This window comes from Mytilus galloprovincialis, chromosome 7 (genome assembly GCF_965363235.1).
Source record: "Mytilus galloprovincialis chromosome 7, xbMytGall1.hap1.1, whole genome shotgun sequence".
Taxonomy (NCBI): domain Eukaryota; kingdom Metazoa; phylum Mollusca; class Bivalvia; order Mytilida; family Mytilidae; genus Mytilus; species Mytilus galloprovincialis.
Genome location: NC_134844.1, coordinates 28050871 through 28078312, shown reverse-complemented (window position 1 = coordinate 28078312; position 27442 = coordinate 28050871). Strand labels below are relative to the sequence as shown.

At 32.6% G+C, this 27442-nt stretch overlaps 1 protein-coding gene across 2 annotated transcripts; it reads right to left on the bottom strand.

Annotated features, from left to right (window-relative positions):
* LOC143082687 (sulfotransferase 1B1-like) lies at positions 1 to 27442 on the bottom strand. Of its 2 annotated transcripts, XM_076258497.1 has the most exons (7): positions 27136 to 27442; positions 25043 to 25234; positions 7399 to 7639; positions 3697 to 4020; positions 3118 to 3218; positions 1036 to 1198; positions 1 to 239 (listed from the first exon to the last, which is right to left on the bottom strand). In XM_076258497.1, the coding sequence occupies exons 3-7, from the start codon at positions 7589 to 7591 to the stop codon at positions 130 to 132; spliced, it is 891 nt and encodes a 296-aa protein (XP_076114612.1). In that variant the 5' UTR covers positions 7592 to 7639; positions 25043 to 25234; positions 27136 to 27442; the 3' UTR covers positions 1 to 129. The 2 variants fall into 2 exon arrangements, with proteins under 2 accessions (XP_076114612.1, XP_076114613.1); XM_076258498.1 differs by lacking the exons at positions 25043 to 25234; positions 27136 to 27442 and adding an exon at positions 23957 to 24102.

Below are 27442 nucleotides of genomic sequence, written 5' to 3'. Positions count from 1 at the left end.
ACTAGATGAATAAACTTTATTTATTCATCTTTCCATAACATCTCGACAGTACAATTTCGACCGCTCTGTATGCAATTTGGAACTTTCTATAGCCTTTCAATTTCATTTGCAAAGGCTATACATATTATTTCATTCAAAGGTTATCTTGTATTTACTGTCTTTCATTTCTTCTTTATACTGAGCATCAAATTTCTCATTCTGTGCGACCGTAAAATGGTTTTTCCAATCTCCTATTTCACCTGAAAATAAGTTTAACATTATTATAAGCAAGAAGTACGAATACTCCCTACCTGCGCTGACCAAATCGTGTGTATTTTGAATATAAGGAATTAACATAATTATATAATATTTAGTAATTTCTCCATTTTGTGTTAACAACTTTCTGAATTTAGCTTAAACAAACACAGGAGTTGCACCTTTTTCGATTGGAGTACTTGCAATTTTGTATATAAAAAGTTAAAAAAAACAGAACTTTTTTAGAGACAGAAATAACTCTAGTTGAAAGAATATTTGTTGATGGCAGATCTTTCTTAGTTTTTCTTTGGTTTATTGGTTATAATTATTTTAGAGTAAACTTATGACGACTTAAAGCTTTACATATTGTAAGATACCCGGCAGTCTTGTCTACTATTGAAGATTGCATGCCAATTTCTAGATCTTTTTGCTGTATTAATATTGTTGGCGTGCGGTCTCATTGACGTATACGTCACATCTCCTTTTGCTCACTTTGAAGTTGCTGTATTTCACTTTCGAACCTCATTTAGAAAGCCCATATCTAAGTCACGCGCACCAGTTTAGTCACAAACTAACTTAAGTAGAAACATTTGCCATTGTGCAACCGGTCTAGCGTCAACATCAAAGATAAAAGATGTAAATGGCAGACCAGAAATCTTGTGAGAATAATTAAGAAAAAAACCCAGAATGTAATAATTCCATTACATTTTCAAGATGACCACACCGTGTACAACATAACTGTAAGGTGATCTTACATGCATAAACACCTAAATTGGTAAATCGGACAAATTATATAAGTACCTTTCCGATATATAAACCCTTTGCCATCTATAATAACTGTGATATCAAATTTGTTTTTCTGCATATTTCCAAATGATGTTTCTTTGGCAATCTTTTCTAATGTGTCGTCTGAACATGGTGTACCAAGAAAATCTGCAAGTTTCTTTATTTCTCTAATAGGATCCTAGAGTAGACCAGTAATGATACAGAAAATAATGCATAATGAAGTTGAATGCACTAAAGGTATTTTTATGCGTATGTAAAAAAAAAAATGAATGAATAAATGAATACTTGATCAAAAAAGCATTATTTTAAAAGCAACAAAAACATATTTACAACACGACAGAGACCTATATAGTTACAAATACATAAATAGCTTAAAGTCATATGAAACGAGTGACTGATGAAAAATAATGTTTATCCAATACTTGAACCGATGCATGTTCATATCATGAACTTAGTCTTCTGTGCACGATTTTATCATTTTTTACGCAAATATATTGTATAATCGTCAATTTTTTCTCTCTGTGTCTGTTATGATTTAACAAATATGGCAGCTCATTAATTGCCGTGTTTTGAAACCGAAGTTTACTGATTGTCATCTTATGGTAAACAATCAACAAATAAGCATGGATATCGAGCACGTGTATAGCATATACAATCAGATAATACTTTATTTTAATGACAGATCCACGCGCATTTCGATCACCGGATTTTTACGAGGAGGGTCACGCTTGCATATACGGAAAATTGTCGGCGAATTGCTTCTTATAAGCAAGCAATTAAAATAATGTAAACCCAGTCTTCTAAATGTGGACTGGACAAATTAAAGAATTTTCTTCAGAAAAAAAGTATATGTACATAAGTTTTATAACGCAAACTAACCATTTAGTTATAAAAATCATATGCATCATTTTTCGTAATTTGAGGTTTTATATGACTTTAATAAGAAAACAAGAAAATAAGAAAATAAGCAACATCAAGTATTATATACGATCTGATAGACCATGCATATTTACACAATTTCTTTACAAGTCAAACAGACTTTAAAATTTATTGAAATAAATACTGAATTTTGAAGTGCTTAGTCAAGACTTAAATAAAATTGGCAAAATATAAGGCCCTATTGATCTATAGGTTTGAATTTTCCATAAAAAAAATTAAACCACGAATTAACTAATGTCAGTTACTCCTAACTTTGTTGTAAAAAGTTTACTGTTGTTTAAAAAAATATTATTTATATGGTGGTATACCTATCAAAATATTAAACATATTTTGGAGTAACATAAGTGAGGTGAGGTGAGAGGGTTTTTTTGCTCAGTGTTGATGTCTTACTTTGACCGAGATGAAGCAATAAAAGCGCTGTTCCTTTTTGGTACATTTTTTTGTTGTGCATTTACTGATGTTGTTTTTTCTTTTAATTATCAAAGAAATGTTGTTTCATTTTGTCATTCAATAATGTTCTAAATATAACGAAAACTGAAATGTTCCGGTCACATCCTCTCATTAGTCGAAAGTTGAATAGATGTATTTTGAGGAAAGCTGCAGCACTAAGGCCTAAATCCAAGCATTCATGTGTTCTTCATTTGGAGATGATATGATATTGAATGCTCTATTTTGACTATCAAAAACTCTTTTAGGAGCTACCATTAGATTTATGGAGGTGGTGCTAAGATGAAAAAAACATTACTGTGCTTTTTTTCAGTTGTTATCAGTCTGTCTGGCCTTTTTATTTATCACTCTATTCAGTCCTGCCCTTTTTTGTTAGTTTATACTGACTTTTATGTTACATAAATTGTCATTCAAATCTCAGGTTGACAAAGCAAAAAACTACGAAAGACCAACCAGTCAACAGTTAAACCAGGGGATCTCGGGTTCACCGAAAGGGCTTATTGATCCTGCATCACACATGACGGTAAAACTATGAGATTTGATTGGTCTTTCAAATTGGTTGACAAATGCTTACTTAAAAACTTGCTGTTGAAATTGTCAGTTTTATACACGTTTAGTTTTTATACGGCGGTAAAATCATATTAAAAAAAATTGACTATCACATGTATCACTAAAAGTTTTCATAATATTTTTATGAAGATAGTTGACTACCTTTTTCATATCTTCATAATAACAGGTGAAAATCGTCTCTGGAAAGTCGTTTGCTGCTCGTTCCATTTCTAACTCATAGTTATACCATGATCCATAAGGCACTATGGAGTATACAATACACATTTTTTTTAAATACATCAAAATATCTCGACCTAGATATATCGTTAAAGTATAGAGAAATCAACAAACTATTGATATGTTTGTAGTGAATTATTTACTTTTAAGAATTATAATATATACTGGGTTTAAGTAAAGCAGCCTTTCAAAAGTAAAAGATAAATGTTGGTCACTCATCTTCATTGAACACAAAAAGAGAAAAAGAAATTTTAAGAAAAAAAACAAGAAAGGCACTTGTTTATGATTTTATAATATTCAGCCTGTCAAGACCCAGTCAAACAAACATATATTTCAAACTAAGATTATTTTTTGTTATCGGACCCGGAGTAAAGTAATGGGTATCCAGTAGTCCAATCGGTGACTACTCGAGAACAATGAAGTTACAAGGCAATTCATCATGAACATTGTGTTGATGAAAAGTTATGTTGACCACAAATACATTTAGTAGAATAAAATACTCACGTTTTCCAGACATAAACAGTTCAAAAAATTCCTCCCATGTTCCATCAAAGTTGATCATCACATCTTTTAAACAGTGGTAATAATATGAAACACATACATCTTTAGGATTTCGAATCATGTGCACAATTTTGACCTTTTTTTCTTTGTGTTGCTTTGGTAAATATTTAAATAGACAATGCGTGTCCATAATTCTTGGTGATGGAACACCTTCTAGCACAGACAAATCTTCAACTGCTTCTAACATGCTTTGCATTTTGCTCTTGTTGTCTAATTCAGTCGTGTTTCTCAGTAACATATTCACTATTTCATAAGTCCAATGTGTTCCTAAAATGAAAGTATTTTTTTCTCTAACTTGGATCAGACATTTGAAGTATTATTGAAATTAAAGAATATTGATAAAAAAAACCCATATAGTAATCAGTCATAGAAAGCCATTCACCTAATAAATATTAACTTTTAAATTTTTTTTTTTTAAAAGAAGATTATTGGAAAAGAATTCAAATATTAAGAAAATTGCTTTTTATCATCACCTTACCATAACTAAGATTTATGATATGTCCAAAATAATAAATCCTACTTATTTGTAAAATCTATATAAAAAAAAAAGCAACTAGAAAAAAACTTATTGAATTGAATATTGAAAATTATGATGATTAAATAAGACAACTAGTACAAAACGGCAAACCAGATTATATCGAGTGTCCAAATTTCATATACGGTTTACACTCTGTATAATTGTTTTTATCTTGCAATCAGCTACATGCATATGGTGTCATCCTGGTTTGCCCACTTTTAATTACATGTATATTTAAACATAGAGGGAATTGTTGTTTTAACAATTATAGTTTATTTCTGAATTAAAGTCATATTTTTCACCTTTTATTTTACCTGTAAAATTAAAAAAGAATATTATATCTGCTAATAAATCAAGGAAAATGTGCAAAAATTTTCTATATTTTATATATATTTGGCAGGATAATGTATTTTATTACAGTAAAAAAAATAGGAAAAAATGTGTACTAAAATGAATAAATATTTCAATTTATCAACAAATATATTTAATTATTGGTACATTCTGAAAAAAAGGTGAAAAGTAAAAAAATGAAACTAAATATTTAATAGAATAAATCTCATTTGAATATCTTTTAATTTATTCAACTTAATTTTTTTTAATTTCAATACAAAACACTGTTTCAAAATTTAGTAAAATATAAAATTATCCAATTAAATTTAACAACTAGAATATAAATGCAACTGTTTAGTAGCCATTGATCAACAACACCAGTTACAACTTCAACCAGAAACACTATCTATTGACTACGAGACAGCAACCAACAACGCAACACAGACAGTATGTCCAGGGGTAACCGTGAACGGCTGCTTCTTCCACTTCACCCAGTGTATATGGCAAAAGGCACAGAAATATGGACTACAGTCCTATTATAAAGAAAATGAAGACACTACTTAACCGATACGACGAGCTGCAGTACTACTTGTACCTCTTGTTCCACCCCACCTTGTTGACGATGTTTGGCTAAACAGTTTAGAAGACATTGGAGAAACTGAAAACATACCCGCTACATCTTCATTTACAGATTACGTGACAGAGTTTTGGGTTGAAAACTACCGCTTTCTATGGAACCACTATAACACAGAAGGACCCCGCACCATGCACAAATCACCTGGAAGGATGGCACAACAAACATAAGAAGCGACTCAAACACGCCCACCCAAACATCTACGAGATCATTGAGCTACTGAAGAAGACAAAGGCACTAACAGAATGCAACATTATCCAGTATGCAGCAGGAGGAACCCGCCTGCCTTAAAGACGACCATACAGAGTAATAGACACCAGACTCATATACAGATACCAACAAGGACCCATCAACGTGGTAGATTACTCTGACGCAACATCCCATCTTCTCCATTTGAACTAAACAATGAAGTGAATTATTGTTTATTGTGACTTTGTAAATATATTAAATGTTTTGTTACTTTTGATGTATGTATTATAATAAAAGATTGTATTTCTCATCATTTTACATGTAGTGCCCTTATTACTTTTGTGTGCTTAATTGATTTCCTTATGCAATACATTTATAAAATTAATTAATTTATTAAATAATGTTTGCAATAAAAGATAACTCAGTGAAAATCATTCAGAAACTGATGAACATAAATACACTTTTATAACTGAATATCATTTTTTAGTTATTTGCTGTATATGTATGTTGAATAAATTGATTGAATTGATATTAAATTACTGAGAAAAAATATTCGATTTTTTAAAATTATTTTTCTATACAAAAAAACCACCTGAATATCTGGAAAACACTTACAAACTATATACCTAGGTTGGAACAGGCTATACAATTGTATGCTCATTAAACCTTTTGTCATTTTTGTTTTCTTAACTAATAGATAATTGGTAGAATTAAAAATGGGCAAACCAGGAGTAAACCATGCGGGCGCACTACGTTTGCGCGCATTTGGGGATTAAAATGTTTTACGTTTGCGCGCAGCTTTTGATTACATTTGCGCGCATTCATTTTACAGGTAAATTCAGGTAAAAATTTAAATTAAATTACAATTGACTATATATTTTTTTTATTTTCATAATAAACATGACTATCAATTTTTAATTTTGAAAATATTTCTTAATTCAAATTATAATTTGTTCATATAAAATTGTAAAACAAATTTTAAAGTGATCATTATAAACTCCGTAGTTTAGCTTAAGACATACATGTAACTTCATTGCGAATGTTTCAGAATAAAAAGTGTTTCAATGAATAGTGATCGATTTTAAAATTAGTAAATAATTTAAGTTATTTTTTAAAGTTACACCAAGGCACAAACATGGAGTTTCGGCACGTAACAACATGTAAAGTAATGAATTTATCAATACCTTTACCTTTTTTAAGATTAGCTATGTTTTAGCATTTTAAAACAATTTTATCTGTATAGATTTCTAGGATTTAGTGCTTGTGCAAAATAAAACGGACTTATCTTGCTCGAAATCCCACTTCCACCTCATCGTTGGTGAGCAGGGTAAATAATTGAACAAATTATAAATAAATAAGTATTATTACCTGTATTTTACCTGAGTTTACCTGTCAAAAAATGCGCGCAATTGTAATCAAAAGCTGCGCGCAAACGTAATGATTTTTGCGCGCAAATGTAGTGGTAATGCGCGCAAACGTAATGCACCGAACCATGCATGCAGGGACATAAACATTTTTTTCTGTATTGTATTTGTACAGTCTTCTATTACTTCGCTTCCTTGTTGAGGCAGCGATAATGTGAATATTTCATTTTGTCTACCAAATTATTTTTTGTTTTTATTTCGCGGTCAATTTCTATGAAAAATTAGACAAATTATTTGGATTTAAATAACTAAAGCTATTACATTCAAGTGCCAGAAGTAAATTGTAGGATATTTGTTTTTAATCCAAATAGCTGTTTCTAATAAAAAATAAATAAATATAGAAACGTACTTGTATTGCATTTTTCCTGTAATTTACAACTGGCACTTGAAGTTTTAGCTTAAAAATTCTACCATTATTTAATACAAAAATGAGTAATAAATTATCTGTTCTAAAACGTGGAGTTTGAGATGTTTCTCCTGACCACTATATGAAGCAAACGTCAGTTCACACAATTAGATTTTAAAACAAAACTATAAATATTCTTCCATACCTGACTTTGCATACGTGCAGATTATTATATCTGAATCTCTAGATTTGACATTCATTATATCTTCAATTACGTTCTTGGCTCCTTTTTTCCTAAACGGCATAAATGATGGATACGAAACTCCTTCAAATTCTGGCTGAGGAACTTTTTCAAGTTGGGCCAACATTTTTCTCTTCTCCTCTAGTTCCGACTGCATTTTTTTTACTGTCTGTGTAGTTTAAAGTGTCAATGACAAGCAAGTTCGCTGAAATAAGAAACTAGAGGCTCATGGGAGTCTGAATCACATGACACTTGAAGACAACAAAATAATTATAACAATAAAATTGAATATGGAAATGGTGCACATGAATGTGTCAAAGAGACAACAACCCGGCCGACCAAGGAGCAGATAACAGCCGAAGTCCAACAATGGGGCTTCAACGCAGCAAGAAAATCCCACATCTGGAGGCGGGCTTTAGCTGACACCTAAACAAAACTGTGTACTAGCTCAGTGAAAATGGGCGTCCCACTAAAACTCCAAAACAATAAATAAAAAAAGTCAAAGATTAACAGAGGCTCCTGGCTTGTTACATCCCAGCTCCTTTGTTCTTACAGGGGTGATCAGCCGGATCACCCCAGTTTGAGTTTCTTTGTTATGCATGCTTTCCTTTGTTCTGTAACATTTTGGCGGGAATGCCAAGTCCACTATAAAACTTATAATTAAATATACAATTATACGGAAAAGACTATCTATCAAAATTCACGTAGAAAAAATCCAGGGTACATGCTAGGATTCGAACTCAAGATCTTTAGCATGTCAAGCCACGACACAACCACTACACCAGGACTACTGGATACGAACTATAAGTAATTTAACATACTTAAAGGAGGCACGATGTTTTTTTATAAGTGGGGCGAGTAACACTTGGCAGACCTTTATTCAGTGGGGTTTAAACCCTTTTCGTTAATAAGTGAGTTGTCAGTGATTGTTCAGTTTGATTTTACACTTTTTCAAAAGTGGGGCGAGTCGGTAAACAAGAGTGGGGCGAGTCGGTAAACAAGAGTGGGGCGAGTCGGTAAACAAGAGTGGGGCGATTTTTTTCATAAAGTGGCGATATAGGTTGGGCCGATTGGCCAGTGGGGCGAGTTGACATTGTTTGATATCTACTCATCGTGTTCGGGGGTCAAAAAGGGTATAAATCATATAGTAATGTATAAAGTATATTATAATGGTTGTGTGGCGTTCTAAACTAGATTTTATGAATTGTAAATAGTTTTTCGTCTAAATTAAATCTAAAACAGCTGGGATGTAAAATAGTTATCCCACTCGGACTTGGAGTGTCAGTGTTTAACTTAGATCACCCTCTGGCCTCCGGCCATCGGGGTGATCTTACACTGACACACCGCGTCATCGTGGGATAACTATTAAGGAAAGGCAAACTAATTGCGTCTGGGTTGAGCGTGTTTTGTGAGATTTAAACCCTGAGGGCTCCCTCTATACCTCTAGCCAATGTAGAATAAACAAACACACAACAGTACTCACAGTAAAATTCAGTCTGATAACAGAATAGTTAACAAAAGAAAATGACAATACACAAATTAACAAAGGACTACTAGCAGTTACTGACATGTCACCTGCGGACCTCAATTGAACTGTTTAAAAGATAATTTCTTCAACATATAAAAATCAAGCACAATTCCATCAAACTACCAACGAATGAATAATTCAACTGCTTTGTGTGTCTCACTTTAAAAATTAAAACAAGAGAGCACACGTTGATGTGTCTCGCCTGATGTACTGACCATTGATCGTTGATAGTTCCAAAATGCAAAGTTTTACTACAAGTTTCATATAAAATCAACATGATCCAAGAATCAAAATGAGACCAAGGTCATATAAAGCAAGCCAGAATACACCAAAATATAGCTGACCCGTACTTACATGACCTTATACTTTAAGAAAAATGGATCAAAATACCAAAAAATAACATTGAACAATGAACCTTGAAAATGAGGTCAAGGTCAAATAAAACCTGCCAGACTTGCATATACATCGTAAAATATTTTGATACACCAAATATAGTTATAGTTGCATACGGAATCAGAAAAACAGACCGAAACACCAAAACTAAACTTTCACCACCGAACCATGAAAAGGAAGTCAAGGTAAGATGGCACGTGCCAGTTGGATATTTACACCCTTACAATCATTCCATACACCATTAATCTAGTTTTAGAGATTTTCGACCAGACTTTAGTTCGACCCCTATATTCTGTATATAGAAAAGACAGCAATGTTTATTGATCAACTTTGACAAAAAACACAAACTTTATTGTTGAGATCCTACGGAAAAAGCAGACACACGTTGGTTTCAACCCATTCAGCAGTTTGGGAGGATATTTTAAAGGGAAAAGTTTAAGGCGGTGGACGCAAAAGGATGACAAAAGATTTTATGCAAGACCTCCAGGCAAGGTGATCTAAAGCGTGAGAAAATTGAATAAATTTGTACGGATATACTTGTTCCATTCCTCCACAGTGATATTTTCATTAATACGAAACTATTCAACAATTCTAAACTATAATAGTCATGGAATACCATATTTTAATGTCACTGATTCTATAATTGTCCCGCTGTGTCATTTTGGTCGACGTTGACAAAATGAGTTTCCCGCCCGCTGTTAGGAACACTTTGGTCGTCAATGAGAACAGGGCAAATAAGCAAATAAGCGGTTACTTTTTTCAGGCAGAAATATGACTATAAAATTGAGAATGGAAATGGGGAATGTGCCAAAGAGACAACAACCCGACCATAGAAAAAAAACAACAGCAGAAGGTCACCAACAGGTCTTCAATGTAGCGAGAAATTCCCGCACCCGGAGGGGTCCTTCAGCTGGCCCCTAAACAAATATATACTAGTTCAGTGATAATGAACGCCATACTAATTTCCAAATTGTACACAAGAAACTAAAATTAAAATAATACAAGACTAACAAAGGCCAGAGGCTCATGACTTGGGACAGGCGCAAAAATGCGGCGGGGTTAAACATGTTTGTGAGATCTCAACCCTCCCCCTATACCTCTAGCCAATGTAGAAAAGTAAACGCATAACAATACGCCCATTAAAATTCAGTCCAAGAGATGTCCGAGTCTGATGTCAGAAGATGTAACCAAAGAAAATAAACAAAATGACAATAATACATAAATAACAACAGACTACTAGCAGTTAACTGACATGCCAGCTCTAGACTTCAATTAAACTGACTGAAAGATTATGATTTCATCATATGAACATCAGGCACAATCCTTCCCGTTAGGGGTTTAGTATCATACCATCATAACATATCTGAGAAGAACATAACCCGTGTCATGCCAACAACTGGTTTTTGAATAAATGTGTTTAGTTCTGATGCAAAGACCCTATAAGTGAATCAATATTAACGCCAAAATATGCAATCTTTAATGACCTGACAACAGTATCGTAACTATATCCCTTCTTAATAAGTCTATTTAAACGTTTTGTTAGTTTTTGAGGTGAATACTGACACCTTTGTGCTTTATAAAGAATATTTCCATAAAAAATTGGATGTGAAATACCTGAACGTATAAGAAGTCTGCATGTTGAGCTATATTTACGAATGATGTCCTTATACCGATGATAAAATTTAGTAAATGTTTTGACTAGTTTGTGATATCGAAAACCCTGGTGTAATAATTTTTCAGTAATACATAAATTTCTCTCGTTAAAATCTAAAACATGGCTATTCTGTGGTTATAACACACGCAAAACCCGATGTTTTTGTAACACATGTGCGATAATTAACGTTACCAAAATCGTCACATGGCTTTTCATGACATTTGTACCTAGATACATAGCCGAAAGGAATCTGTGACGTACCCATCCATATACAGAAGTGGGAAATACAGATACAATATCCATGCATGAACGATAAGAGTATCTATCCCCTGTTGCAAAAATGATTCACAAGTAGCCAAATATGGTCCCAATTGAAAATACAAGTGCTCGCAAGGCCATATCACACCAAGTTTGCTCTGAATCTAAGTCAAACATTACATTGTATTAAGGAAAGAAAGAAATGTCGACAATATCTCTATTTGATCTATCTCCCTTTAATAGTACACAATTTTAAAATCGATGGTTTATCAGTTATATAATGTAGAGGCGTGTAGGCATCATATTAACCGGGCCCTATTAACCAAGTTCTAATTTACGACCCCAGACAAGTATACTAAACAGATTTATTTCATATCGGTTGAGAATAAGATTCTCTTATTGGATTAAAAGGGGTCACATGACATTCATTATTGAATGAATGAATGAATGATTTTATTCTCATAAACTAGTACATAGCTACAGAGATAATAACAGTTCATATATAATACATATCTTTGTTTCGCATGTGTGAAAATAAATAACATTATAATAATATTACAGTTCCTCTAACCAGGAGGACAGACTTTCAATGATATATATCGTATAAATCTACACAATTTTTCTAGTTCTACAACATTTTCAGATGAGAATACATTTTTATATTTAATAATGTTTGCATTTTTGTTACAATAGTGTGGTAAATATTTTTCTCTTTCTATGTTAAAACAATTGCATGACATAATGTAGTGAAATTCATCGCCAATATCTTTAGAGCTACAGAGATTACAAGACCTTTCCGATCTCGGAATAGTTTGCCACCTTCCTGTCTCCACTGGCAAACGATGATTTCCGCATCTAAATTTACACAAAGTATATAAAAAATTAAAAGGCAAAGTCGACAAATACTTTTCAAATTTAAATTCAGTCTTGAAAATTCTATAACATAAACCTTTTGAAGATTGATGTAAATCTGCACACCACTCTTGTCGAAATTGGTCTTTAAGCTTTTGCTCAATACTTAATTTTATCCATTTTTTGTTAAAATAATCTTGGCAATGCCATACATTTGACATGCCACATTCATCAAAAATTTTCTTAATACATAAAATCCATTTATTTCCAATACCATAATTGTTATAATTAATGTATAGTAATTTATATAGTATACAGGATAATTTATTTTCATTTGTATTATCAAGAAGGCGAGACCAAAAATTGATCATTCGTAATTTTGCATATAAAGAAATGGGGTATCTCCCAAGTTCTCCATAAATCATAAAATTTGGAGTCGAGTTTTTAAGTTTTAAAATGTGCTTACAGAATTTCAAATGAACTCGCTCAAGTATATCAAAATTTTCGTATCCCCAAATTTCAGCCCCGTATAGAAGAATGGGTACAACAGCTTTATCAAACATTTCTAGTTGGCATTCAATCGATAAGTGATTCAATCTGCTCTTCTTGATAACACTATACATAGCCTTAGTTGCTTGGTCTCGTAAATATTTTCTAGTTTCGAAAAAAGATGAATTTCTAGAAAAAATAACACCAAGGTATTTATAATGTTTAACTATCTCTATTTCTTCTTTTTCAATACAAAATTTCAAATTATTGGATATTCTTCCTCTTGTAAAAACCATCACTTTGGTTTTGCTAACATTGATTCTTAATTTCCAATTATTACAATACTGTGAAAAAATATTCAAAAGTAACTGTAAATCTGAACTTGATTCAGCAAGTAAAATAGTATCATCAGCATATAATAATACAAACAGTTTTAGGTATATATTAAGTTCATTTTCCATATCTAATGTTAAAGATTGTACACCAGTTATGTTAACATTTTCTAAATACTGCTGTAAATCGTTCAAATATAGAGAAAATAACAGAGGAGAAAGATTTTCCCCTTGTCTAACACCAATTTCACTAGCAAACATGTCAGATAAATTATTATTATGTACAATACGTGATTTAACATCATCATACATATTTTTAACAACTCTAAGAAACTTTCCTTTTACATTATTCAAAAGGAGTTTATATAATAAAGAATTTCGGTGTACAAAATCAAACGCCTTTTCAAAATCTACAAAAGCGCAAAAAAGCTTTTTCTTTTTAACACTGAGAAGTTCAAAAAGTGCATATAAAGAAAAAATATGATCTGTTGTAGAGTACCCATGTCGGAAGCCGGCTTGATTTTCATTTAATATATTCAATTCATCAACGAAAACCCCCAACCTGTCGTTAAGAATAGATGTAAATATTTTCCCCAAGCACGACAATAAAGTTATCGGTCTATAATTTTTTGGATCTAATTTACACCCCTTGTTCTTAAATATTGGTATCACATTACCAATAAGCCAGGCTTCCGGCAATATACCCGTATCAAAAATAAGATTAAACAATTGTGTGTATATATCAATCATACTGTCTAGAGATGAAGCAATGTATTCATTAATGATTTGATCTGCCCCAGGCGATTTATTATTCTTCGCCTTTTTAACAGCTTTTAAAATTTCTTCTCGTGTAATTACACAATTAAGTGTGTCATCGTCACAAGATGAGCTCACATCGTTTTCAATAATAAATTCATCTTCAAACTTGTTCTTATTCAAATCTTTAAAAAAATCAAATAATGTTCCAATAGATATATTGCTTTTTTCCCTTTGACGTCCCTTATTAAATAATTTCCAAAATTCTTTTGGATTTTTATTTTTTAATTTTTTCATGTTGTCACTCATATCTGCATTTAATTTCTTAATATTTCCATCCATCACTTTCTTATAATATATCTCACTCTGTCGTAATCTTTCTTTAAAAATATTTGACCCATACTTTTTATAAAGTCTTTGTGATTTTCTTAATTCTTTCTTTGCTTTGTTACCATCTTTATCATACCATTGTTTATTGTTTTGTTTCTTAGAATTACTCAACATAGTTTTAGCATACACATTTGTACCAAAAGTAAGTTTTGCAGAATCAATCAATATATCAGAAACTTCATGTACCAAATTATTCATATCATTTTTTGAGATATTTTCTTTATCATTATAAGTATTCAGCTTGCTTATAACACAATCAACTTTATCGGTATCAATATTTTTTCTATATTCATTTATTTTTTCCATTTTCCATTTTCCAATCATATTTTGCTGTACAGAATGGTTTTCAATTTCATTATTTTTAATCAATGATTGACAATCTATATGTAATGATAAGTAGTGTTGGATAATCGGTTGAAATTACCAACCGATTATCTATTACAATCGGTTGACAGCAACCAACCGACTATCGGTTATAATCGCATCATAATACCTTGCCCTTTTTTTTAAATGAAATCATGCAGTTAGTCTCATTGTACATGTCTAACGTGTATATTCCATATCATTGCAGAGTTTATATATTCATATTTGATCTTTTGTTTCCTTTTCATATTCTGGCATACTAAATTATAATCCTGGTACCTTTGATAATTATTTATTTAGCAGTTAAAACAATGAATTAATAAGAATCAAGATTCATATTGAAGATATTTTATCTCATAATTACAACATTAATTACCAACAGTGACACTAACATTTCTAAATTTCAATGGTGTAATTAACTCACAATACAATTTCAATAACATAGCTGTATAAACATTTGAATGCTTCTAATTAAGAAAAGATAGATAAAAGTTTTTAATTTTAAGAAATTTAAAATTAACAGAAAAAAATAAAACAATGCATTTGCATTATAATATATACAGTAAACAAAGGGGATTACTAAAGCCAATTCTGTTAATTCCGGTGTAGTATGCTTTTTTTTCACTTTTGTGATCAGTATTTTTTCTGTCAATTGTGTCATTCGTGCGTCTGAACTTATAATTGCAACAATGCGGAATTATTACATAGTTGAACCGTATCCGTTTCGTGATTCTTATATTTACAAATGGCGGACAAATTTCAGAAAATTTACAAAAATAAGCTATGTTTAGCAAGCAATTGGAAAGGAATATGACGTTTTTTATGCTACAAATGGATAAAACATTAATAAAAGCAATTTGCAACACGTTCTAATGAAGCAAAGAAATTATTTTGTCTAAAATCAGAATGATTTGTACGCTCTCAAGTAACAAGTACCGGTATTTAAAGAAAGTATTTCATTCAAAGTTATTAATCTTAAATAACATTCCATCAATCTGCAAATATGTATAGTCAATGCTTTTGTCACGTTTATAAAGAAGGAAATATGTTATGTCTTTAATTATAGGTTGTTTGACATTGTTATTGTCATCGACTGGTATTTTTTGTTATTATTTGTTTGACTGCGCATATAAAATGCAAACCGTAAACAGACCGGAAGTTGACAAGTTAAAAGTCCGGAAACTTTAACGACAATCGATTGAACAACATCCCAATCGATTATCGACATCGCCAGGCCCAACCAACTGATTTCCGACTTATTCCGATCATCGGAACAACACTAATGATAAGGGTGAGTGCACATCAGAAAAAAGTTTGGAAAACTCACCAATTTCAAAATTACTTACAAATTGTAAAAAATGTGAGGTACATACAATATAATCAATAACACTATTGTTTCTACTTGTAGGTTTTGCATTAACATCTTGACCTACTCTTCCATTTAGTATAAAAACAATTTTCTACCAAAGCCATTAACTACATTATCTTGAGAGTTTCTTTCTCTAGGTATTTTCAAATTATCTAGTATATGTACATCAGTATCATCAAATTGATCAGTAAAATGTTGAACAATAAACTCATCGTCAGAATTTTCATCATAAAAATCGGACAAATTAGCAGTGCGACTATTGAAGTCACCAAGTAGTACAATATATTTACTATTTTGAGAAAATCTTTGAAATTCAACATCAATCTCGTTAAAAGCTTCTTCTGATGTGTAATTTGTATTAACAGGTGGTATATAAACAATGCCAAATACAATATTTTCATCAAGATCAAAAACTTTTTTGTCAACAGAAAACCAATACACAAATTTGCATTCGGTATCAAAAGTTTTAATACATTTATCCAAGCACTTCCGGTAGCCTAGAGCAATACCACCAGACCTATGGCTTGTAATTTTATGTCTATTTTTAAAACTAAAAATAAATTCGTCACAGTTTATAACATCACAATCATCTAATTTAGTTTCTGTAAAACAGACAATATCATAGGTGTTCAGCAGTGATTTAAATTCAGGGTATAGTAATCGATTTTTTATACCACAAACATTTAAGGATAATAGTTTAATACAATTGCTAGAGGGTTTATCTACAGAAAAACTATTACAATTTGATTGAAAGTCACAAGTGTCAAATAATTCGTCTGATATAACGGTTTCGTGTTCTATTCCTCCACGGTTATCCTAATGCGGTGAACTGCGCCTTTGTCGTCGTCCGGGGTCGTTTAACTTTTTTGGTCGGGCTCCTTGTTTGTTGTACTGTCGTCGAGGTACATCATCATCTCTCTTCTCTTCATCTTTCTTGGATGGGCAATATTCAACTCCGTCGATGAATAGGCGGTCCCGTTTGAAAAAAGCCTTTTCCCGTTGTCTACGGGCTTCTTGAAAGTGTGGCCAAAGTTCTTTGCGCTTATCGTTAACTTCTTTAGGAAATTGCTCACTGATACCGAAGTGAGTGTCCCTCAATTCCCTTGCTGCTTTTCTAACGAATTCTCTTTCTTTAAAATTTCGAAATCTGCAAACTATTGGCTTTGTCATGAATTTCACTGATCCATCGGGGTACCGTTCGACATATTCCTTACCAAAACGGTGGGCGCGGTCGTATTCAGCTATTCGACATAATTTTAATTGTTCAGTCATAAATTTCTCGAGAACTTTTTCAGTGGTCTCTGACTCTTCAAACTTATCATGCATCGGTATTCCGGTAAAAATTAAATTTTCTCGCATTGATCTCGTCTGTAAGTCAATGTGTCTTGTATACAGTTCATCAAGATCTTTTTGTAAGCGAAATATAGCATCGTTCGCAGAATCAGCATCTTCTCGAATTCCCGCACATACACCTTTGACATCCGACACATCCTTTTTTGCATCTTCAAATTTTTCATTTATGAAATTCATACCCTGCTCAACATCATCAACTCTTTTGGACACTTTTTCTACAGTTTTAAATAAATTTTGGACTGCTCTGTCAAATGTAGAAATCTTGTTTGAAAGTTCATCAAGTGTTGACATTTTGTCAAATATCATATTAACCTTTTGAGTAAGATCGTCTAGTTTACAATTTGTGTCTGAATAAGGATTCACCATTGGCTGCATAACAGAGTTTATATTCTGTGGAGTACTGGTGTAAAAACCAACGGCCGGGGAATTTGGAGACTTGTGTAAAATTTGGATTCTGGACTGGTTGCGTCATTGAGTAAGGATGAAATTGTCTATTTTGAGTAACTGGGGTATCGTAGACGGGAACATTAAAAGTTGCCATATTTACAGTATTGGTCGAGTCTTGATTTGTTTTGTTTTTGTTTACATTTCTATTAGTTTTGTTTACGTTTGACGAGGACTTTTGAGTATTAGTCACTGCCTTTTTGTTTGGTTTCTCACCACTCACATTCTGTATACTTGATTTTTTCCTTTTTCTAACCTTCTTTTCTCCTTTTTTTGAATTCATAAAGAATAACTAATGTTCCTTTTGTAAAATGTCATATTCTATCACTATAAGTTCACTTGAAAACACTTCATATTCCACTAGTAAGTTATTCTTTGTAGGAGAGAAAAAAAACACGACATTTTGTTTCACACATGCGCAACAATCATTCAAACAATTATTCTTCAGTAATAAATTCCATCGGTCATTAACAGAAAAAACGGACCAGAAAACCGGTCGTTAACGAACTTTTACATGATAATGACCGGTGGGGCGTGGTTTCCGTCTGATAATGACCGTTGGGGCGTGATTTCTCTGTTAATGACCGGTGGGGCGTGGTTTCTCTTTTTAGAGAGATGTACCTTTATAAAACATGTTCCTGTTTTTAATATATGATTATATTTAAGTTGTTGAATTGTTTATTATATGTTTTCGTCAATTATAAAATTAAAGATAACTTGATTAATAAGTATTTATATACTAAAAAATTGCACTAAAATGAATGGCAGTATTACTACGACTGGTCTTCACTCTTATCCATAGAAATCGTACAACTACTCGAGTTCCCTGTAGTCATTTTGAATTTATGAGAATTTCCAAAAAAAACATGGTTTCTCAATGAAATAAACATAATAGTTCATGAAAAACTGGTCATTATCGTGATACATAGACTGCCCGTAGGGCAGTGGTATTGACTGCGACAGCGATAATGACCTCGCCTTCGGCTCAGTCATTATCACTATCTTAGTCAATACCACCGTCCTGTGGGCAGTCCATATATCACGATAATGACCAGTTTTTCAAGAACTATTATATAAATAGGATAGATGTAAACAATTAGTCCCAGTATATCTTTTTTTAATTAATAACTCATTGACCTTGGTATATGAATAATATAAAACATTTGATCAAAGATTCAATGTTCACCTAGGTGCAGAATGCTGTGTATACTCAAGAAATACAGACCGTACGGTGACCTATGACTGTTAACTTCTGTGTCATTTGGTCTCTTGTGGAGAGTTGTCTCATTGGCAATCATACTACAACTTCTATTTTTTATATAAAGAGATTGAAATACATCTCACAGCGACGCGATTGTAGACAATATTCAGCTAATTAGATTTAAAAAATATTCATTCTATATACCGATTACTTACCAAACAAATTGCTGATAATAATCGAACAAACTGAAGTACCCGAATGTAATGATTAATTATCCAAATAATCCTTCCGTTTATGATAATATGAATACACTGTCAACACAATGATTAAATTGTATTACATATCACGGTGGGTATGGTTGTCCTGCGAGAGAACGTACTGTGCTGGTGATTTGGTCCTGACGGGTGCTGGTGATCAATGAAAAAATGTAAACAAAGACGAAAATAATGATTTTTGACGTTTTCACTCATAAAAAATGGAAGAAAACGGTTGAGATTTTTCAATTTTGTTTCTTATGGGTTCATATGTAAACCATTAAAAAGTTGACCCTCTAAACTTTTTCAGTAAGCGTAACACAGAAATGCTCATTTTCAGAAAATCTCGAACTGAAAAAATAAAACAAAAATGCTCATAGAGTCCGCTTTCTATACCGCAATCCACGCGACAAAACTATTTTGTGAAAAAACATTGCAATTTATTAACATTTAGCATTTTCTCAATTTATTCATGTCCTGATACTGTGCTGGTGGGTCCTGTCATTGTGCTGGTGGGTCCTGATACGGTGCTGGTGATTTTGGATAAGAAGTTGGTCATATTTGAAACAAATGTTACAAAATCAATAAAATTGGGCAGATAATTGTTGTCAATAGGATCTATGACTCCTATTTTAGCTCTTGTGCATCCATTTGGCTGTTTAATATGTGTTTTGAAATGATCGTAACTTGTATTAAATAATTACATAAAAGGGCAACATCTTTCGTCCAATATCAGATAACAATATATAGTATCTAAAATAAGAATAGTTTTATTAAGATATTTTAAATGCCCCTTACATTGATGCTTCAAAAATGATCAAAGCCAATGCCGCATAGACATGTTTGTTAGCGCTCCGCATACCCCTCCCCACTTCCACCCAACCAACCCTCCTCATTTCCTCCTTCATTGTTACAGTGGTGTACCAACACAACAATTTATTACATAAAATAATAACACAAAGACACAAATTATTGAATAACGAATGCTTGCAGGTACTGAAAGCTAGTTCAAAGCCGCATTTTCAACTAATAGATAAACCATGTTCTCATATACAAAAATCCCAATCGTGTAGATTAAAAAAGTCTCAAAACTTAAGTTCACATTTTAATGTTTGATGAAGCAGAACTTTAAAAGTGTGCAGTGAATCTTGTTCTCACAACAGTTATTGTCATAATTATGTTTACATAAGACTCATAAAGGAATTAAGAAGGTACCAAGCAATATTTTACAGTTTAATTTAATGATCATGAATGGAAGGAAATGGTACGTAAGTTTACATAGGACAAAAAGAAATTGATAGTATTTTTTGGCGAAAGACTTAAACGCTTCCTTGCATTATATAGTACAGCTCTTCTATAAAAGCATGCAAAAAAAAACTTTGATTGACTTGCTTGCTATGTTTGCTTGGATGTTTTCAAACAATAGGTAGGCGGAGTTTCAATACATACTGGGATTTGATTGGACAAATACAAACTGACAGGAATTGAAGTTAATGTTTATTTTACAAATAAATTGTAGTATATAGTAAACAGACTACTTACCTGTCGTTTACAAACATCCAAACAATCATAGCAAGCAATTTAATCAATGGTTTGCTTTGCATATATTTATAGAAGAGCTGTAAATCTAAGAATTTCTTTTTTAAACTTATTTACTTGTTTTATACTCAATTGGTCGTATGAAGTTACGAGATATTTTAATTTTTGAAATTGAAGGCACAATTAACAAAGCAAACGTTAGTTTCAAATACTTTTAAATAGATTTTTAATGATAACAAGTACACACCCGTGATATCGCGGGTCCGTGACTGAATTAAAGTATATAACTATGCCTAAGCCTTATTTTAGTAATTGGTATTGTCATCTGATAAAGTCATGTCGATTATAAGATACACAGTTTTCTCTGCTTTCAAATCTTTCTGTTTGAACTCGTCGACCTGGAACTTATCAATTATTGGAAATATTAATTATTTGGAAAACAAAAGGTCCAGGCTATCCAGGAATGGGGTATTTTTTAATCAACAGCATTGTCCTATAATAGTTATCTTAGAAAGTCTTGCTGATTGCTGAATAAAGCTACAATAAGGAACAATTTGACAATGATTGAATTTAGTAGTGTCAGCCCTTTGATTATGACCCGTGTATATAGCAAAATCCTAAATACACCGTTTGGTGGTGCGCCTGTCAAATGCGGAACGTACAGATAAGGTAATAGCTACAGGTGAATATACTATTTGTATCGGTATCGGATTAGACCCGGAACTTGTTAATTATTGGCAATATTAATTACGTGGAAAACAAAAGGGTCTGGAGTGGTGTAATTTTTAATCTACAGCATAGTACTATATTAGTTATATATAAAGTTGAATTCTTTGATTCATCGTTTTTACGTGATGACGGCTAACAAATTGGACCTCGTAATTTTAGTATTATAGATGTACCCTTGTGTTGATCCCATGCTAAACATAACAAAAATTTCTGTACAAAGGTCTGTGAATTTTCTACAAAAATAGTGATTTTATTTTCACCAAATTCTCTTTTTCTACTAAATACAATAATGAACTATAAATAATAATGCTTTGCAAGAAGTTTCCCCTTGATACATGTATATGTACAAAATTATATCTCTATTATTCATTGTCTGTGCTGTTTTGATACTATTGCAGTTTGCACATTTTCGTAATTGACAGGCCACAGGAGGGGGTGATAAACCATACACGAAAATATAAAATATTGATCTAAGTACTTAATTTGCATCTCTGAACCCCCACCCCGGCTTGTTTTTTAGGAGGGTGTCTAAAAATGGTCGATTACAGACAGCCGAGTACGCATTTTACTTTCCAGGCGTGTTTACGTTGATTGTTAAAGTCCTGAAAACGGATAGATAGAAACAAAAATGTTTGATTTATCTGGCTTTAGATTCAGTTTTTTTAAATATAAATTAAGTCTACATTTTAATATAATAATACTAAGAATTCACAATATAAAAAAATGGAGATGTGAAATATTTTAATAAGGAGTCATTACTACAGAGATGGTGTGTTTGACACACAAAACTTAAAAGCTTAGTGATATTACCAATATTAAAATAAAAATGTATTTTAGTTTGGTAGTTTTTCCATTTACTCATTTTCAATCATAATTAAGGCACATTTGATTTTTTATTCATAAAAATATTTAAATATAGAAAAGTAGGACACATTGTTCACTTCCTCCCCTGTAATTCTTTATCAAAAATATTTATTTATTTTGGAATTTTGAAATGAAAAAGCTAAGAAATCTTAGTTTTGTTAATGTTCTCTAGGTTATCTCGTCTTCATTCTCTGACATATTCTCTGACATATTCTAGTCTGCCCTTTCATAAAATAGTGATTTTTTTAGTGTTCTATCGAACTTTCGAAAAAAAATACCTGATAACCGTTCAGACAAAAAAAATATGTTGAAAAAATCTTACAGATACAGCAAGTGATTCTTAATAGCTGTAAGATACATTTTTCTTTTAAAATACAACTTTTAAATCTTACAGGAAACTATTCCAAGCTTAACACTTTCACTGTAACCTCGCTCTAACTTATCCCCCCCCCCCCCCCCAAAAAAAAAACAAAAAACAAAACAAACCCGCAATACTATTGTCATTCTTATAGTCAGCACTGAATTTTTCACAAACAAATGTGTTTTAAGCTGCTAAAGACATATCATGATTCAAACGCTCAGAAAGTCCTTTCTTCTATATTTTTGCTCTCCATTTTTATACAAAACCTTTTACATTTTTATTTTATGGGTTATTGTTGAAGGTCGTACAATGACGTATGGTTGTTAACACATACTTTCTTTGGTTTCTTATGGAAATTTGTCCATTGACAACAAACATACAACATCATCTACTTTATATAAGTATTGTATAAATTACAACGTATTTTGGCGATCTTGCAAAATGATCGTAATCCCGAAAATCGTAAACATATTTTCTTATCTTAAAAGGGGGCAAGAAGGGTTCCATTAACAGGCCAATAAATAAAATCACAGTTAATTATAAAAAGAATAAAAAATAGTTTTTTTTTTTCTCTCATAATAACAGTAAACAGATTCATAACAATGTCAATTTCAAGAAAGCAGACAACAGTTAATTACTAGTAGTCAATAACAGTACAGCATCAATGATCTTGACTGAATATTTGCCACTTTTAACTAAAATATAAAGGCACAGAACCAGGACATAGGAGCACAGAACCAGGACCGTTTTTCTTATCACCAGCACATCGTCAGGACAATTCCGTTTAACGAACTTGCACGACTTTTGCAATTTTATATTGTTGTAATATACTTTGCATGGTACTTATGACGCATCAGAGAAAAATTAAGCAACAAAACAGTCGTTTTATTGCCGTTCTGATACAATGTAAACAAACCCACCAGCACAGAATCAGGACCCACCAGCACCCGTCAGGACCAAATCACCAGCACAGTACGTTCTCTCGCAGGACAACCATACCCACCGTGCATATTATTATATATTTCTTTGAGGCACAAGGACTCGGTAAGCAGATTGAAATATTGTTTATCAATGTTTTTCAAATTTCGCATTGTTGGTATCATTTTTTTTTATTGCCAGACAACAATGAAATTAAAACGTTGATTATGTAATACAAATTGACAGGAAATGCAACAAAAAAAAAAAAGATTTAAAAAACAATGATAAACTATTTTCAATCTGCTAACCGAGTCCCTCTGATTTGAGGTTCATCAGAAGGAATTAAAAAATATGTCAGTGTTTACACGGCCAATTAATATCCTCTTGAGTACAAAAAACCTGTGCGCCTGGTCAAGTTTTAAGGGAAGGCAGGAATCAAAATGTCTTTTTATGTTTCAGTAGACTGAAAACTAACCTTGATTTTGAGATTCTTTTTTGTCGTTTCCACAAGAGTGCCAAACACAACACCCGATCTTTATGTTTAAATCACCTTATATATTCGTTTGTATTATATTATCTTATGTGGTCAGACATCTATTGCCCATCTATTGTAAATCGATACAACTCACTGTTATTATTACTCAGTAAGAACTTCTCATTTTTCTAAACTTGGATTTTTGTTGAGCATGCAACTTCTGTTCGACATAGATATTGATATTGATACGGCGGCGACGGCGGCGGCGTTAACAAACTTCTTAAAAGCTATATATATTTCAGGAAGTAGATGATCTGGATTCTTGACACTATTGTATATAGATAGCAGTGGCGGATCCAGAAATTTTCATAAGTGGGGGCCCACTGACTGACCTAAGAGGGGGCCCGCTCCAGTAACGCTTCAATGATTCCCTATATAAGCAACCAAATTTTTTCCCAAAAAGGGGGGGGGGGGGCCCGGGCCCCCTGGGCCCCCCTCTAAATCCGCCTCTGGATACCTTGTACAAGTTGTAGATGTATTTCCAGTTTGATTTATCTGACCTTCACCTCATTTTTTTGGATCATGTTAAGTTTATGTAATAGTTGTATTAAGCTTTATATTAAGGACTATCAACATAGACTCAATGGTTAAAGAAGTTGAGACATTTCAGTGTGTGCACTCGTTGTTTGGCATTCAAATAAAAAAATAATCTAATAATTCATCAAAATGTTAAAAAAATTTCAATCTAAAAATGCGTTTAAAATTTAATATTGTACATGGTTCCTGTCATGTCTGAAAACTTAACAATGTGTACAGGGTTGTATGTGTTAAAAGATAACGACAAACCTAGATTTAAGACAGACACATGATTGTGTGTAAATGGCCTGTGTACGACTTTGCCCCCCCCCCCCCCCCCCCTCGAGCTATAGAAAAACAGTACATTAACGGTTGTTACCGACCTGTTTCTTTGTTACCTTTGTATTGTATGTGATACATATCCAATTTATCATCCTAGATTTTGACATCAGCGGAAAACAAAAGCAATTCATTAACATTCCACCAAATTAAAAACTAGTCATAACTTACCTGCCAACAGTCAGATGAAACGCCAAAGAATGAATTCAAACTATAGGTATTTAATTGACCTCTTTATCTGTTTAACCGACATCGAACCATTTACTGAATGTTGATCATGAATATGGTGTTCTATATTGAGCTTGACCCATTCACTATTGTTGTTTAAACTTTATATATATGTCATTGTATTTCTGAACGTACCTAAAAAATGAAAATGTTTGATTGTAATGCCATACACAAGTGATCGTCGAGGTATTTCGTAGCAGGTGATAATATTTGTTTTGTTTAGAAAGTTTAAATATTGTAATTTTAATGGTTATCTTTAATATAACACAACCACATTTAAAGCCCAATACATTAGAAGATTTTAACTCATTTTCAATGTATTCATATAGAGATCGAAACAGGGGCGGATCCAGCCATTTTCTATTAGGGGGGGGGGGGGGCTGTTGTTCCCAACCCAGGTAAAGGGGGTAGGGTCGGTGTTCCAAATATGTGTCCCCATTCAAATGCATTGATCGTCCCAAAAAAAGGGGGGATTCCAACGCCCGGAATCCCCACCCCTGGGTCCGTCATTGTAAAACGTATCCAAAGTATCCGATATGCAACTAGGGAAATATGCTAAGATTATCATCTAAAACGAATATCATCGGTGAACTATTTGATTAATTTGGATCAATGTCATATGTCGTACTACTCTTAAGTGATACCCCCCCCCCCCCCCCCCAACTCCCTTTTTTTGTAAAACAAAATTATTACCAATCTGGAAAAAAACCCAGTGTTTAATTGTTGTAGTTCCCAATGAAATGAGCTGCGTCGCTTAGAAATCGACCTTAATATGCCAATGAAAATCAGAACATCTGTTAACTTATTTTGTGTTGAATAAAACATCTATGCAAAGTCTGTAACCATTAGAAAATTTAGCTGATATACGAACCCTACAAAACAGACCAAAATTCATCTGATCTTTTGTAATAGAATATTACAAATGCAATCAATCACTTATACATGTACATGTATGAGTGCACTTGTATTATGTCGATTTCTATCCGACGCAGATAAAGATCTTTCATATGCAACATAGACTTTAATAGGCGAAGTGTACCCTTTTGTTATTTCAATGCTAAATATCAAGAAGTTATGTATTATATATTATAAGTTAAAATTAGGCATTCAGAAGTACACAGATGCAAATTAATTAGTGCCCCGAAGTTTGATTCCCGTTATTCTTTCAAAATGTTACATGGGGTATTAATCTCGATCAGGGAAATTATTTGAGCATATTCCCCCAGATGCTATACTTTGGCTTTAATATTGATTCATTTATAGGGTCCTTGCATCGGAAATAAATACATTTATTCTATAACCAGAGGTTTGGAGCTGGCATGTCAGTAACTTCTAGTAGCCCTGTGTTAATTTATATATCATTGTCATTTTGTTTAGTTTCTTTTGTTACCTATTCTGACATCGGACTCGGACTTTTTTAAACTGAGTTTAGCCTTGCGTGTAGTTGTGTGTTTGTTTTTTCTACATTGGCTAGAGGTGTAGGGGAGGGTTGAGATCTAAAAAAACATGTTTAACCACGCCGCATGTTTGCGCCAGTCCCAAGTTAGGAACCTCTGGCATTTGTAAGTCGTGTATGAATTTTAATTTTAGTTTTTTTCTATATTTTAGAGATAAGTATGGCGTCCATTATCACTGAACTAGTATGCATTTTTGTTTAGGGTGAAGCATGCTTCCGGGTGCGGGATTTTTTCGCTGCATTGAAGACCCATTTGTGTTTTCTGCACTTTGGTAGGGTTATTGTCTCTTTGACACATTACCCATTTCCATTCTCAATTTCATCTCTAATGCAACCATCGAAAAAATCAATTGTATTCTAGACATTGGGATTGAGAGACTACACATTTACAAACAACAGACTGCAGTTTTAGGGTCCAAAAGCAAAATAGACATTTACTTAAAAATATCAAAGAATCTAGAGGGGGACGAAAGATACCAAAAGTATTTCAAAACTCGTAAGTCGAAAATGGCAAAACATTAAAAACGACGAAAGACGAACAGTTGTACACAATACACAAAATAGAAAACTAAAGACTTACCAACACGAACCTCCCGAGGTGATCTCTAGTGCCCCAGAAGAGTATATAGATCCTACTCTCCTTGTGGCACTCGTAGTGTTTTTCAGGTAAGAACAACCCCAGTGATCAGTTTCGAGAAAACAGGACGGGATTGTGGTTGCAAGAAATCGAACATATCCGTCATCGTCTATGATATTCCATTACGGTCAACCAATTATTGGTGACTACAAAAAAATTTACGAAGAAATGATTTCAACTTCACCACTTGGTAAACTGGCTTCAGTAGCTTCTTTTAAGGTGCAACCCTCTATCTAGAAAATCATGAAAG